The sequence below is a fragment of the Erinaceus europaeus genome, chromosome 1 (genome assembly GCF_950295315.1).
Source record: "Erinaceus europaeus chromosome 1, mEriEur2.1, whole genome shotgun sequence".
NCBI lineage: Eukaryota > Metazoa > Chordata > Mammalia > Eulipotyphla > Erinaceidae > Erinaceus > Erinaceus europaeus.
Window position 1 is genome coordinate 110,769,957 of NC_080162.1, and position 17,029 is coordinate 110,786,985.

The following is a 17,029-nucleotide window of genomic DNA, read 5'->3' on the forward strand; positions in this document are numbered from 1 at the left end:
CTTCACTTACATGTTTCTATATAACTTTTTAAATTCTTATACGTATTGTATTAGAAAGACAATCTTTGAATTTATTCTGTATCTTAAATTTTTGTTGCTATTTTAAAAGGGAAGCTGTATAAAATTTATATTATTAAATGTACTGATTACCACAGACTGTTGTAAGCTTTATATCTGGACAATTATTTTAACATCTCTTTCTATTTTAAGAGGAGTTCAAGAAGTGGGCTGGGTGGTGGCACACATGGTTGAGTATACATGTTAACATGTGCAAGGACCTGGGTTCGAGCCCCTGGTCCCCACAAACAGAGGGAAAGCTTTGTGAATGGTGAAGCAGTGCTGTAGGTATCTCTGTGTTTCTCTCCCTCTCACTTCCCTCTCAATTTTTAGTTATCTCTATCCAGTAAATAAAGATAATAAAAATAATTTTAAAAAGAGTCCAAGAATTGAAAAAAAAGCATATACATATAAATATAGATAGTTATAGAAATAATAGTCAACCCATATCTGTGGCCTTGGGAGAACTACTGCAATTTCCAATGGGGGGAATGGGGACACAGAACTCTGGTGGTGGGAATGGTGCAGAATTGTACCCACGTTATCTCATATGTTTATAAATTAGTATTAAATTACTTTTTTTTTTTAAAAGGACCCTCCATTATCTCGTTTCCAGCTTAGTTTATTTTCCAAGGGCTGTCAAATAGTAAAAAAAACGGAGACAAATAGTCCAGAGATTTGCCCAATCAAGTAACATAAAACAATCAGCATAGCTTTAGGAAGTTTTTGCACTAGTCACTATCACCACTTCATTTAGCCTTAGTGAACACAAGTCATGACTGATTCTGATGGCCCAGTAGGAAGTCTGGGTTCCGACTCAGAAAGTCTGCACATATAATCTTGAATAAGGTAACTCAGAAAGAGAAGTAAGCAAAGTATCTATTTCTTTCTTTATCAATTTTAACCAAATTTGATTAGTTTAGAAAAGACAAGTAGAAAAAGATTTAAAATAAAGAAAATTTTCACTATTTAATTAATATTTTGCTCCTTATTGTTTGTAATGTCTATGGCCTTCTCAAGACAGAAAATAATATTAAATCAAGTCAAGTTCTAACATCAGCCAATCCTGTATATTTACATATATCACATCACTACTATGAATCTAGATTTTCTCAACAAACGAATAAAATGAGAAAATGAGGGAGATGAAACTTTATGGTTTCAAACAAAAATAAAACTATATGACAATAATCATGAAAGTAAAATTCCTTATTCAACCTTTGTGAAATACGGTAGCAGCCACTAATGACTGAATTCCTGCTATCTCAGGTATAGATCATTCAATTTACAACTATTATTTCTGATTCTTTCAACAACTTTACAATATAGCTACCACAAAAATGACGTAGCATGAACAGAGAAACTGGTGTACCAAGTATGAACCAACAGTTCATAAATGTTAGTACTGTAGTGAGGCCATCATGAAAAACCTTATCTTTTCTCATCTTACAAATTTGCTTATATACTATTTACAAGCTTTTCTAAAAAAAAAAAAAAAAAAAAAAAAAAAACTCCAAATGGATGTTAGGCAACCTGGAGACAGTCGCCGGGTAAAGCGGGAACCTTACGATGTGCAAAGCTCCAGATCTGAACTCCGGTACCACACTGAAGTGTCACATCAGGGGAAGCACTACAAATACAGCGACAGTGCTATAGTCTCCCAGTCTCTCTCTCTCTCTACACACACACACACACACACACACACACACACAGTCTCCCAGTCTCTCTCTCTCTCTACACACACACACTCACACACACACACACAGTCTCCCAGTCTCTCTCTCTCCACACACACACACACACACACACACACACACACACACACACACACACATACACACACACACACACAGTTTCCCAGTCTCTCTCTCTACACACACACACACACACACACACACACACACACACACACACACACGTGCTTGCACAATAGTAAAAAGCTAAAAATAAAAATAAACCATGTATGAACTCTTGCCTCCACTGGGGGGAGAGAAAAACTTTAGAAACCCAAATAACTTTATTTAAATACTTATTATTCAATTTTGTGAGGGAGAGGTTAGGAGGTGGGCACCAGATCATTCCTCTGGCATCTGCAGTGCCAGAGAACTCAAACACAGGACATGATGCATGCAAGTCTATTCTACTCACAGTGCACTTCCCAAGCCGCAGATCTGTTTATTTAATGGCATGTAAATAAATATGCCTTGCAAAACAGAATATCAGCTACAAGCATTCACTAGTACTCACTTGACGTAGCAGGCGTTTCAGCTTCAGAAGCTGAGTTTTTACTGCAGTGCAATCTTGGACCATGTGCCGGAGGGTCATCTCATCCAACACAACTGTGTTTTCAGGTACATCTACAAACATCTTCTGCATCGGAAAAAAGGGGGTCCCTCCATAGCTTTCAAAATGACTCAATGGAGAGTCTCTGTAGGGAGAGCCTCTGGAAGAAAAAGGAAGTTGGATGAAAAAATATAAACTATCATTTCCAGATGAAATCATGCTAATAGAAATATTGCAACTATAGCAACGCTTATTAAAAATCCTGTAACGTGGCAAAACCCCTGACTTTTGCATACTTCAAAAATGGAATGTTTTACCACTTTATTCAGAAATGATTTAGGACTGTTATCATTTATATACAGTTTCTTATCTTTGCATGCTAGTGGACACTAAGTTGTTTCTACTGAAAATGTGAATTGGCTATAGTCTTTTGCACATTCTGCCTCTTTTTACACATTGACTGGATAAGCACTATTCCTTAAGAATAAGAACGGGTGTGGGGTGGGGGGTGGGGCTGGGCGGTAGCGCAACAAGTTAAGCACATATGGTGCAAAGTGCAAGGGCTGGTGTAAGGATCCTGGCTCGAGCCCCCAAGTAGTGAAGCAGGTCTGCAGATGTCTATCTTTCTCTCCTCTGCTCTGTCTTCCCCTCCTCTCTCGATTTCTCTCTGTCCTATCCAACAACAACAGCTATGACAACAATAACAAGTACAAGGGCAACAAAATGGAAAAATAGCCTCCAGGAGCATTGGATTCATAGTGCAGGCACGGAGCCCCAGCAATAAGTCTGGAGGCAAAAAAAAGAATAAGAACAGGAACAAAACCCACAAGATGTAGGGGGAGGGTTGCATGGAAAACTATACTTCTTTTCTTCACTGTCTACTCTGCATGATTTTAGCTTTTCACTACACTACCCACATCAGTTCCCACTATGGACACACTTGGGGAGTCCTGTTCCTTGAAGCACCAGAAGACAAGTAAGAGAGATGAACTATTATTTGTTCTTCTGCTTTTACAGTGAGGAGACACGGGGTGGCTACCCAGTAGAGTGCACATATTACCAGGCACAAGTACAAGGACTTGGGTTCAAGTCCTCTGTCACTACCTGCAGAAGGGAAGCTTCATGGGGAGTGGAGTAGTGCTTCCTGTGTCTCTCTGCCTCTCTTCCTCCACATCGTCCCCTGGTGCTGTGGTACTCCCAGTATTGATTGCTAAGGCTGGAACCTATATACCTGGCAAGGCATGTACCATACCTGGTGAGCTATCTCTCCAGCCCCCTGAGGTTTTAACTCAGATTATCTCTGCAGACAATAGAAGACATTAGTCAGAGGCTGAGAAGATAGCTCACATGGATAATGTTCCAAGTTTGTCATGCACCATGCCCAAGTTCAATCCTGACCCTCACTGCACGGAAGGAAACTTTGGTGCTGTGGTATCTCCTCTCTCCTTTCGTCTTTCTTTGTCTGTTTGAACAACTTGACTCAGAGTGGTAAAACCCTGGCCTCAGCAACAAAAGAGAAAATCAGTAAGCAGTAGCTGCTTTCAAAGGGCTTGTAATTTAATTACAAGTGATACATATATAGTTTCCCTTAATTTGCACTATATCATAAATTTAGGGTCACAGAACAGTAGTTTAACAATGGTTATTTTCATAAAAATAATAGCATTAGAAAAAATTAAGCAGAAACATCAGAGATTCTGAGATCTCACATTCCAAGAAAACAATGTATTTTAGACATGAGAACAGAATTCAAAATGCAATGTGACAACCACTTCCCAAGATAGGAAGCACAAATTCAGTAACAAAAAGAAATATAAAGAACAGGGGCCGGGTGGTGGTGCACCTGGTTGAGTGCATATGCTACAATGCATAAGAACTTAGCTTCAAGCCCCTGGTCCCCACCTGCAGGGGGAAAGCTTTGTAAGTGGTGAAGCAGTGCTGCAGATGTTTCTCTGTCTCTATTCCTCTCTATAACCCCCTTCCCTTTCAATTTCTGGCTGTCTCTATCAAACATATATAATATATATTTGATATATTATATAGAGTTATACTTTATATAATATATAAACAACAGAAAGAGAAACAAGAAATAGAAGAGGATTTACTAGAAACTATAACAAGTTGACAGGTAATTTATACTGGTATGCAAACTAAAATTTTCTTTTATTTTTAAAAATATTTTAATTTATTTATTTTTGGACAGAGACAGAGAGATGGCAGAGAGAGGAGACAAAGAGACACCTGCTTCCCTGCTTCACCAGTCATGAAGATTACCCCCCGCAAGTGGGAACTGGGGGCTCGAACTCAGGTTCTTGATCACTAAAATTTAAGTCCTTAACCAGGTATGCCACCACCTGATCCCACGAAACTAACTGCATTTTAGAGAGACCAGAAAGCTCTGTGGTTATTTCATTGTCCTACCTCTCTCCTTAGTTTTGTTGTAGCTTGAAAGAAAAGGCTTACAAGCAAGGTAGCTGTGAAACTCAGCAAACACTAAGAGGCCGGATAGAAAATAAACTCTGTCTGGAACTCTTCAAAAGTGTCATTTCTAAAGAACTACTACTACCTGACCTATCTGGCACCTTCTAGAAAAGGTCCATTCTCAAATTATTTTGCTTGACTTATTTCTGGGTTCACTCAGGGAAATAAGCTACTTTTAAGCAAGAGAATTACTCAAATTCAGGAGAAAAAAACTGGTGATACCAGTTGGAATAGTCAAGGTAATTAAAAAACATAAGAGGTAAGCCAGAAGATATGATGTCCACAGAAGATGTTGAAATACCAAATATTGGGATTGGGTGGTGGCGCACCTGGTTGAGCGCACATGTCACAATGTGCTAGGACCTGGGTTCGAGCCCCTGGTCTCCACCTGTAGGGGGAAAGCTTTACAGTGGTGAAGAAGAGTTGCAGGTGTCTCTCATCCCCTCTACCAACCCTATCCCACTTGTTTTCTTGCTTTCTCTATCCAATAAATAAAGATAAAAGTAAACAAGTAAAAAAGAAAGAAAGAAAGAAAGAAAGAAAGGAAGGAAGGAAGGAAGGAAGGAAGGAAGGAAGGAAGGAAGGAACGGGGAGAGAGGAGAAAAGAAAAAGAAAAACCAAATATTCCCAGGCGTGGAGGCCACGCACATATGTAGGGATGTGTGTGCAAAAAGACATTCTGTGAAGGCCTTAATCTCTCACTTGACCTGGAATCTTGGAGCAAAATGGAAAGAAAAGGCAAAGCTGGAAACTGCTGACCAGGCTGTTGCAGGCAGATCAGAACACTAAATACACAGAGTCCCTTAGCAAAAGCTGGGCGACTGACTGGTTCAAGATGTCTAAGAAAAATGCTGTCTAGCCATGAGTTAAACTCCAAAACCTGACTGATTAAAAAAAAAAATCATAGTTAAACTGTCAAAAACGAAAGGAAAAAACAGATTATCAAACTTACATTAAGAAAATGTAACTTATGTAGAAGATACACTCTATAAGACTAGCAAATAATTTGTTGTGAGAAGACACATAAATCTAAATGTGATAAGAATATCACACAAGGATTCTGCATCAAGTCAAACTACCCTTCATGCTAGGAGAGAATAGTTAATAAGACAGCTTACCAGAGAGGGGCCTGCTATGTTATGACATGGATCCAGTTCAAGCCTGGACACCTCTGCAGCACCCAGACTGCAGAGAGGACCGTAAAACTGTTATTCTTAGATTAAAAAAAAAAAAAAAAAAACTCGTTTATAGAGAATGTGCCTACTTTGTTATAAATCTAAAGAGTTAATTAAATAAGTTATATGAGGTGGCACACCTGATTAAGCACATTAATTACTAAATGCAAGGACCTGTGTAAGAATCCAGGTTCGAGCCCTCAGCTCCCCACCTGCAGGGGGTTAGCTTCACAAATGATGAAGCAAGTCTGCAAGTATCTTTCTCTCCCTCTCTCTCAATTTTTCTGTCCTATCCAACAATATGGAAAAAATGGCCACCAGAGGCAGTGGATTTGTAGTGCCATCACTGAGCCCTAGCAATAACCCTGGAGGCTAAAAAAAAAAAAAAAAAAAAAGTCAGCGCAATGAGAACCACCTCAGCATGCTTCACTTCAGACTGTGTCTAGAGATGTCAGGCATATGGAATGTCAACCCTTCATCCTCATTACTCAGTTGAGACCTTTTCTTTCATAGGATTCTCTAATTGCATTCCAGGAGGTTCACTTCCTAACAAAGTCCCAAAACCTAGATATAGACCAGGTCCCGTAAGATAAAGCATAGGTTCACATGTATCCATAAATTAGGGCAAAATATATACCTGAAAGCAAAAATACACAATAGTCTGTAGTGAGTCAGCATAAAGTTCATAATGAAATTGTGTCTAATTAGACTTAGATACCTTCCCTCACCTATTTCCTATTACAGTTCTCTCACTCACTCCAAAGCTAACCTTATCAAAGCAAGGACTGCAAAAGCTGAATAAGGACAAGAGACTGGCATACTTTAACCATGACTCTTTAGTCACTATCAGGCCACCCCATCAGCTGGGGCCCTAATCGGGGAGTTGGAGATTCCCAAACAGACATGATGGGCCTAGACCTCAAATAAATCCCTCTCTCCGTTGTTACCGGTCATTACTATCAGGAACAACACAATAGACCCCTTTGTGGGCCCCTATAGGACCTTGCCCTCAACTTGGATCAACAATGGTAGAGTGTTCTATCCTCCGAAGGTAGGATGGACAACATACTCTATACTATACCTGAGGAAGATGGGTTGATGTTTGGGCAGCTTGGAATGTTCCTACTGATGACCACAGAATGTGAGGTCAAATCTAGAGAGATGCAGAGGTCACCATAGGCTTCTTCCTTTTTTTTTTTTTTTGGTGCTGAAACCAGGGACACCATCGGCTTCTAAGCTGAATATGGCCCCCAGATCACATCAAATCAATGGGGCTTACAGTCAACAATATTTATACCCCTTTCCCATATTAGGGAGCTACTCTCTTCCTTGATCCAGCTTTCTGGTCCTTTTTCCAGCCATGACATCATCTCCCCAGACAATAACTTGGATCTACCTGCATATCAGATTTCAGGCTCAGGAGAAAAAAGAAAAAGAAAAAATAGAAAAAGCTCGTATAGTCACAGGCCCTTCAGAATAGAGCTAAAATATGCCTACTAACTATCTACAAAATGGAGGACCCCCCCCCCCCCAACTCTTCATTTGCACTATTCCAGTCCATGATTGGTCAACTATTTGTTTGGCTTTGTATGTTAACTCTCTTTTCAGCCACCAGGTTCCAAATGCTAGTAAGATGCCGACCAGACTTCCCTGGACAGACAACCCCACCAATGTGTCCTGGAGTTCCGCTTCCCCAGAGCACTTCCCCACTAGAGAAAGAGAGACAGGCTGGGAGTATGGATCAACCTGTCAATGCCCATGCTCAGTGGGGAAGCAACTATAGAAGGCAGACCTTCCACCTTCTGTATCCCACAATGACCTTGGGTCCATACTCCCAGAGGATTAAAGAATGGGAAAGCTGAGGATTCGACTTCCGGAGGCGGAGCTACGAGCAGCAGATCGCTTTCTCTCCTCTCCTCTCCTCTCCCGGATCAACTAGGAATACCAAAGGAGACCACCCGGACCGAAACAAGACAGGACTAGAATGACCACAGAAACCCAGTAAATCACCCGTGAGTACAAACACGCGTGGCTGGTGACAGAGAGGAGAGAGGGGCCTAAGGAGAGATTAAGTGACTGCTAACAGTTCGACAGTTTGTCAGTGGAGACACCACCTCCAGTCTGCTCCACCAACAAGGGGACAGCTGAAGGGAGGAAAGGACTCCCCAGAGACTCACCAAGTACAACTCTGAGTCTCCATTGCTACTACCCTCAGAATCTGGAGCAGCAACAGGGAGGGACACCAGGGCACAGAGATCTAACCTGGAAACTCAGGAGAAGACCTATACCTCGGTGGCATAGCTGAAGGGCTGTGAAAGTCTCTTTGCATAACCACTGGATTATCTCTGCCACACCCTGCTTTATCTCTTGGTCAGGAGTCATTGATTAAGCCAAGAAGCCTATTGATAGTTTAAAAGCCCTCAGGCTACCATAGCCTACAGGGGAAAAAAAAAAGGCTTTTACACCACTGAACTCCAACTCAGGGATTGAAAAAACTGTTAACTTATATAAAATGGTTAAAACAACAAGAAAAAATAATGGAGACTCGAACCAGGACAAGAGTCCAGCTAAAAGTCCTCCAGAGGGCGAAGCACAAAACAACGAGTTCAACATCCAAACATTAGCTAAGGAAATAATAACAGGAGTGAGTAAAGAATTTGAAAAAATTGTAATCAGAACTGCAGGAACAACAAATGAGAATATGGAAGAAAATTCTAATAATCGCATGGTTATTAGAGAGCTGAAAGCTGAAATTGCTGAGCTAAGAAGGCAACTAGCTGAACAAGCTAAAACAGTATCAGAGCAGGGCAACAAAATAGATGAACTCCAGAAAGCAATAGAGGGCAGAGAGAATAGAATCAATGAGGCTGAAGACAGAATTAGCAAGATTGAGGATGAATTAGAGACAACTAAAAAAGAAGTAAGAGATCTCAAAAAGAGATTAAGAGATGCTGAAAACAACAACAGAGTCCTATGGGATGACTTCAAAAGAAACAATATTCGCACTATTGGCTTACCAGAGGAAGAAAGAGAAGGGGAGGAAGAAAGCGTTCTCCAGGCCATAATAGCTGAAAATTTCTCTAGTCTAGACAACACCAAAGACATAAAGATTCAAGAAGCCCAGAGGGTCCCAAACAGAATTAACCCAGACCGAAAGACACCAAGACATGTCATACTTAGATTGGAAAGGAATAAGGATAAAGAAAGGATCCTCAAGGCTGCAAGAGAAAAACAAAGAGTCACCTACAAAGGAAAACCCATAAGATTAGCAGCGGACTTCTCCATACAAACACTACAGGCCAGAAGAGAATGGCAAGATATCTATCGAGTGCTCAATGAGAAAGGCTTTCAGCCAAGAATACTATATCCTGCTAGATTGTCATTCAGACTAGATGGAAGCATCAAAACCTTCTCAGACAAGCAACAGTTGAAGGAAGCAACCATCACCAAGCCTGCCTTGAAAGAAGTTCTGACAGGTTTCCTATAAACAACCAGACCACCACAAATAGAACATATATCAAAACACTCTAAAACTCTACAAGAATGGCGTTAAAATATCTTCAATCTTTGATATCAATAAATGTGAATGGCCTGAATTCACCTATTAAAAGACACAGAGTAGGAAGATGGATCAGAAAACACAACCCAACAATATGTTGTCTACAGGAAACTCACCTAATGCAACAAGACAAACACAGACTTAAAGTGAAAGGATGGAAAACTATCATTCAAGCCAATGGCCCACAAAAAAGGGCAGGAACAGCTATTCTCATATCTGACATGATAGACTTTAAAATAGATAAAATTAAAAAAGATAGGAATGGACACTACTTAATGCTCAGAGGATCAGTCAATCAAGAGGACTTAACAATTATTAATATCTATGCACCCAATGAGAAGCCATCTAAATACATCAAACTTCTACTGAAAGAGCTACAGCAATATATTAACAGTAACACAATCATAGTAGGGGACTTCAACACCCCACTATCTCAACTTGACAGATCATCCAGGCAGAAAATCAGTAAAGACATAAGGGAGCTAAATGAAGAGATAGATAAACTAGAACTATTGGACATTTTCAGAGTCATTCATCCCAAGAAACTGGAATACACATTTTACTCAAATCCACATGGATCATTCTCAAGGATAGACCATATGTTAGGCCACAAAGACAGCATCAGCCTATTCAAGAGCACTGAAATCATCCCAAGCATCTTCTCAGACCACAGTGGAATTAAACTAACACTTAACAATCAACCAAAGATTAGTAACAGTGCCAAAATGTGGAAGCTCAACAGTACACTTCTTAACAACTTCTGGGTCCAAGAGGAAATCAAGGAAGAAATCAAAATGTTTCGAGAGTTCAATGAAAATGAAGACACAAGCTATCAAAATATTTGGGACACAGCTAAAGCAGTCCTAAGAGGGAAGTTCATAGCTATACAAGCACACATTAGGAAACAAGAAAAGGCACAAATAAACAGCCTGATTGCACATCTTAAAGACCTAGAAGAAGAACAACAAAGGAACCCTAAAGCAACCAGAAGGACAGAAATTACTAAAGTTAGGGCAGAAATAAATAACATTGAGAATAGGAAAACCATACAAAAGATCAATGAAAGTAAATGTTGGTTCTTCGAAAGAGTAAACAAAATCGACAAACCTTTAGCCAGACTCACAAAACAAAAAAGGGAGAAGACCCAAATAAATCGGATAGTAAATGAAAGAGGAGATATCACAAGAGACACTGCAGAAATTCAACATATCATTGCGAGGCTTCTATGAACAACTATATGCCACCAAGTTAGAGAACCTGGAAGAAATGAATGATTTCCTAGATACCTACCAACTTCCAAAACTAAGTAAAGAGGAAGTGGATAACATGAACAGGCCCATCACAGCTAATGAAATTGAAACAGTTATCAAAAATCTTCCCAAAAATAAAAGTCCTGGACCAGATGGTTTTACAAATGAATTCTACAAAACTTTCAAAGAAGAACTAATACCTCTACTTTTAAAAGTCTTCCAGAAGATTGAAGACACTGGAATACTCCCTGCCAGCTTCTATGAAGCCAACATCACCCTGATACCAAAAGCAGACAGGGACACAACCAAAAAAGAAAACTACAGACCAATATCTCTGATGAACATAGATGCGAAAATATTGAACAAAATTCTAGCCAACCGGATACAGCAGTATATCAAAAAGATTGTCCATCATGACCAAGTGGGGTTTATCCCAGGCATGCAAGGTTGGTTTAATATACGTAAATCAATCAATGTGATCCACCACATCAACAAAAGCAAGACCAAAAACCACATGGCCATATCAATAGATGCAGAGAAAGCCTTTGACAAAATACAACATCCCTTTATGATCAAAACACTACAAAAAATAGGAATAGATGGAAAATTCCTGAAGATAGTGGAGTCTATATATAGCAAACCTACAGCCAACATCATACTCAATGGTGAAAAACTGGAAGCATTTCCCCTCAGATCAGGTACTAGACAGGGCTGCCCACTATCACCATTACTATTCAACATAGTGTTGGAAGTTCTTGCCATAGCAATCAGGCAGGAGCAAGGAATTAAAGGAATACAGATTGGAAGAGAAGAAGTCAAACTCTCCTTATTTGCAGATGACATGATAGTATACATGGAAAAACCTAAGGAATCTAGCAAGAAGCTTTTGGAAATCATCAGGCAATACAGTAATGTGTCAGGTTATAAAATTAACATTCAAAAGTCAGTGGCATTCCTCTATGCAAACACTAAGTTAGAAGAAATTGAAATCCAGAAATCAGTTCCTTTTTCTATAGCAACAAAAACAATAAAATATCTAGGAGTAAACCTAACCAAAGAAGTGAAAGACTTGTATACTGAAAATTATGAGTCACTACTCAAAGAAATTGAAAAAGACACAAAGAAATGGAAAGATATTCCATGCTCATGGGTTGGAAGAATTAACATCATCAAAATGAATATATTACCCAGAGCCATCTACAAATTTAATGCTATCCCCATCAAGATCCCAAGCACATTTTTTAGGAGAATAGAACAAATGCTACAAATGTTTATCTGGAACCAGAAAAGACCTAGAATTGCCAAAACAATCTTGAGAAAAAAGAACAGAACCAGAGGCATCACACTGCCAGATCTCAAACTATATTATAGGGCCATTGTCATCAAAACTGCTTGGTACTGGAACATGAACAGACACACTGACCAGTGGAATAGAATTGAGAGCCCAGAAATGAGGCCCCACACCTATGGACATCTAATCTTTGACAAAGGGGCCCAGACTATTACATGGGGAAAGCAGAGTCTCTTCAACAAATGGTGTTGGAAACAATGGGTTGAAACATGCAGAAGAATGAAGCTGAATCACTGTATTTCACCAAATACAAAAGTAAATTCCAAGTGGATCAAGGACTTGGATGTTAGACCAGAAACTATCAGATACTTAGAGGAAAATATTGGAAGAACTTTTTTCTGCATAAATTTTAAAGACATTTTCAATGAAACGAATCCAATTACAAGGAAGACTAAGGCAAGTATAAACCTATGGGACTACATCAAATTAAAAAGCTTCTTCACAGCAAAAGAAACCACTACCCAAATCAAGAGACCCCTCACAGAATGGGAGAAGATCTTTACATGCCATACATCAGATAAGAGTTTAATAACCAACATATATAAAGAGCTTACCAGACTCAACAACAAGACAACAAATAACCCCATCCAAAAATGGGGGGAGGAATTGGACAGAATATTCACCACAGAAGAGATCCAAAAGGCTGAGAAACACATGAAAAAATGCTCCAAGTCTCTCATTGTCAGAGAAATGCAAATCAAGACAACAATGAGATATCACTTCACTCCTGTGAGAATGTCACACATCAGAAAAGGTAACAGCAGCAAATGCTGGAGAGGGTGTGGGGTCAAAGGAACCCTCCTACACTGCTGGTGGGAATGTCAATTGGTCCAACCTCTGTGGAGAACAGTCTGGAGAACTCTCAGAAGGCTAGAAATGGACCTACCCTATGACCCTGCAATTCCCCTCCTGGGGATATATCCTAAGGAACCCAACACATCCATCCAAAAAGATCTGTGTACACATATGTTCTTGGCAGCACAATTTGTAATAGCCAAAACCTGGAAGCAACCCAGGTGTCCAACAACAGATGAGTGGCTGAGCAAGTTGTGGTCTATATACACAATGGAATACTACTCAGCTGTAAAAAATGGTGACTTCACCGTTTTCAGCCGATCTTGGATGGACCTTGAAAAAATCATGTTGAGTGAAATAAGTCAGAAACAGAAGGATGAATATGGGATGATCTCACTTTCAGGCCGAAGTTGAAAAACAAGATTAGAAAAGAAAACACAAGTCGAACCTGAAATGGAATTGGAGTATTACACCAAAGTAAAAGACTCTGGGGTGGGTGGGTGGGTGGGAAGAATACAGGTCCATGAAAAATGATGAATGAAATAGTGGGGGTTGTATTGCTAAATGGGAATCTGGGGAATGTTATGCATGTAAAAAAAAAAAAAAGTAGAAACGCAAAGCAGAAATTGAGCTTGGAGTATGGCACCAAAGTAAGAAAGCAGAAGTATACTAGAGTTTGCAGTGAGTACCTCCCTAATACTTCCTCTCCACTTTTCCAAGCTTTGGGTTCACGATTGCTCAACAATTTGTTTGGCTTTGTATGTTAACTCTCTTTTTAGTCACCAGGTTCCAGGTGTCATCAGGATGCCGGCCAGACTTCCCTGGATTGAAGACACCACCAATGTGTCCTGGAGCTCAGCTTCCCCAGAGACCCATCCTACTAGGGAAAGAGAGAGGCAGACTGGGAGTATGGACCGACCAGTCAACGCCCATGTTCAGCGAGGAAGCAATTACAGAAGCCAGACCTTCTACCTTCTGCAACCCTCAATGACCCTGGGTCCATGCTCCCAGAGGGATAGAGAATGGGAAAGCTATCGGGGGAGGGGGTGGGATATGGTGATTGGGCGGTGGGAATTGTGTGGAGTTGTACCCCTCCTAAAATAAAAATAAAAAAAAAAAAAAGAATGGGAAAGCTATCAGGGGAGGGGATGGGATACAGATTTCTGGTGGTGGGAACTGTGTGGAGTTGTACCCCTCTTATCCTATGGTTTAGTCAATGTTTCCTTTTTATAAATAAAAAAAAAATTTTAAAGGATGATAACATTTAAAAATTAATAAATAAATCATGTTGGTAGCAGGTGAGTCAGACAGGATTGTAACAAAACTACAATCAATAGAAGTGCCCCAAGTCAATGTTTTTGTGAGCTGGAGTCAGAACCAGCAGAGAAGGCCATATAGCCAAAAGGCCCAAACCTCAAGAGACTTAAGAATACTTCATTTTTTAAATGAAAATACCTTATGATGCTGCAGTACTCCCAGGCATATAGCCAAAAGACATATAAACACTAATCTGAAAGGATATATGTAACCCTACGTTCAATAGCCAAAACATAGAAGTAACCTAAATACCCATCAAGGGAGAACTGGATTAAAAAGTTTTAAGGGCCAGATAGCAGCGCCCCAGTTGAGAACACATATTACAATACACAGGACCTGGGTTCAAGCTCCTGGTCCTCACCTGCAGCAGGGATGCTTCACAAGTGAAGGTCTGCAGGTGTCTCTGTCTCTCTCCCTCTCCATCTCTACATCCCCTCTTGATTTCTCTCTTCTATCCAATAAATAAATGAAAATATATTTAAAGTTATAGAACACAAACTTATTGGTATAAAACTCCATGTAGGACAGTAGAAGGTTGGGGGAGGTGGATATGTAAGAAGAAAAGTGAAAGAAAAGATGAAAGAAAAACACAGTATTGGGGCCTGCAATAGCGCATCAGGTTAAGCACACATGGCACAAAACGCAAGGACTGGTGTAAGGATACTGGTTTGATTTCCAGGCTCCCCACCTGCAGGAGGGGTTGCTTCACAAGTTGTGAAGCAGATCTGCAGGTATCTATCTTTCTTTCACCCTCTCTTTCTCCCACCCTCCATTTCTCTCTGTCCTATCCAACAATAGCAATAACATGGGCAACAAAAATAGGCGGGGGGAATTGGCCTCCAGGAGTAGTGGATTCATAGTGCAGGCACCAAGTCCCAGCAATAATCCTGTAGGCAAAAACAAAAACAAACAAACAAAAAAACACACACAGTACTGTGACTTAAAAAAAAAGTACATAGGAGTCGGGAGGTAGCACAACGGGTTAAGCACATGCTGGGGGAAGAGCAAGGACTGGTGTAAAGATCCCGGTTCAAACCCCCAACTCCACACCTGCAGGGGAATGCTTCACAGGTGGTGAAGCAGGTCTGCAGGTGTCTGTCTTTCTCTCCCCCTCTCTGTCTTCCCCTCCTCTCTCCATTTCTCTTTGATATATATATATATATATATATATATATATATATATATATATATATATATATGTACATTAGTGGTCTTAAACCACTGAGTTCTGAATAAGACACTACCCTATAATTAACTGAAAACTGAAAATAGGGGAGTGAAAGACAGGAAAGGAAGCCAAAGTCAAGAAGTTATAAAATGGAATGAGGGATATTACCAATATTAAAAAGGTCCCAGGGTTAGTCCACCTATTCCTTACTAAATCAAAGAGAAAAAATAATAGTTTATGGTTACACTAGTTAAGATTTAAACTGAATGAGATTTTTTTTATTACTATCTTTATTTACTAGATAGACACACCCAGAAACCAAGAGGGGAGGGAGTGATAAGAGAGAGAGAGAGATATACCTACAACACTTCTTTACCACTCACAAAGATTTTCCCTTGCAGGTGGGGTCTGGAGACTCAAACCCACGTCCTTGTAACGTGTGCTCAACCAGGTGCACCAGGCCCTTGGATGAGATAAATCTAATACAACCACACCAAAACTTGAAGTAATTAATAAATGATTAACTCGTAATCATTCATCATAAATCAGTGTGCCTCTGCCACATACTTCGATGTTCTGTACTGAGTCAGATTAACAAACCCAAGATTGCTGTCCCTTTTTCTCTAAAGATCGCCATGTGGTCCATTAAGAAATGCTTTCTAAAAATATACTTTGTAGAAAGGATTTGTGGTGGGGCCTGGCAGTGGCCCACCTGGTTGAGTGCACATGGTACAGTGCATAAGGATCCAGGTTCAAGTCTCTGGTCCCCATCTGCAGGGGGAAAGCTTCACGAGTGGTGAAGTAGGTGTCTCGGTTTCTTTCCCTATATCCCCCTTCATTCTTGATTTCTGTGTCTATCCAATAAATAAATAAAAATAATAAAAATTAAAAAAAGAAAGGATTTGTAGTTAAACATTTTAGGAAATAGTTATACAACTTTTTGGAAAACCATAGATCTTTATAAAGGCACTGTGGAATTCTCTATTTAAAAAATAAAAGTTTCAGACAGAAGTATAAAGATAAGAACAGAAGGGAAACACAAAGCAGAACTTGGACTGGAGTTGGTGTATTGAACTAAAGTAAAGGACTCTGGAGTTGGGGCAGGGGGGAGGGAGAGTGTTCAGGTCCTGGAACATGATGGTGGAGGAGAACCTAGGTGGGGGGTTAGAGTGTTATGTGGAAAACTGAGAAATGTGACACATGGACCAACTATTGTATTTTACTGTCAACCATAAACCATTACTCCCTCCAATCAAGAAAAAGAAATAAAAGCTTGTTTAACTTTGCTTACTTACTCATTCCCACACTCACATGACCAAAGAATCTTTCTGATGTTAATATCTAAGAACTAGTTTTTTTTTTTTTTTTAGAAAATGTTACCAATCAAGCTCATCTTGATCATCCCCAAGGATAGGCATGCCTGACTCCATGTAGTTTCATTCATTTTGGGATACTTAATCTAGTTTTTGAAATTTGCCACCTTCTCTCTTAAAAAAGCACAGATAGTTTTGCTGTCTAACAGACAGATTATATATATATATATGTATATGTATATATGTATATGTACATTTTTCTAAATCAGCTATGACCTGA

General features: G+C 39.8%; 1 protein-coding gene across 6 annotated transcripts in view; it reads right to left on the minus strand.

Moving 5' to 3' along the window:
• Positions 1-17,029, minus strand: part of CCSER2 (coiled-coil serine rich protein 2) — a 140,044-nt gene that overhangs the window by 39,382 nt on the left and 83,633 nt on the right. For all 6 annotated transcript variants that reach the window (XM_007533922.3, XM_060193588.1, XM_060193592.1 and 3 more), the window contains one exon: positions 2,305-2,500. In XM_007533922.3, the coding sequence (XP_007533984.1) occupies positions 2,305-2,500 (196 nt within the window). The remainder of the gene's footprint in view (positions 1-2,304; positions 2,501-17,029) is intronic.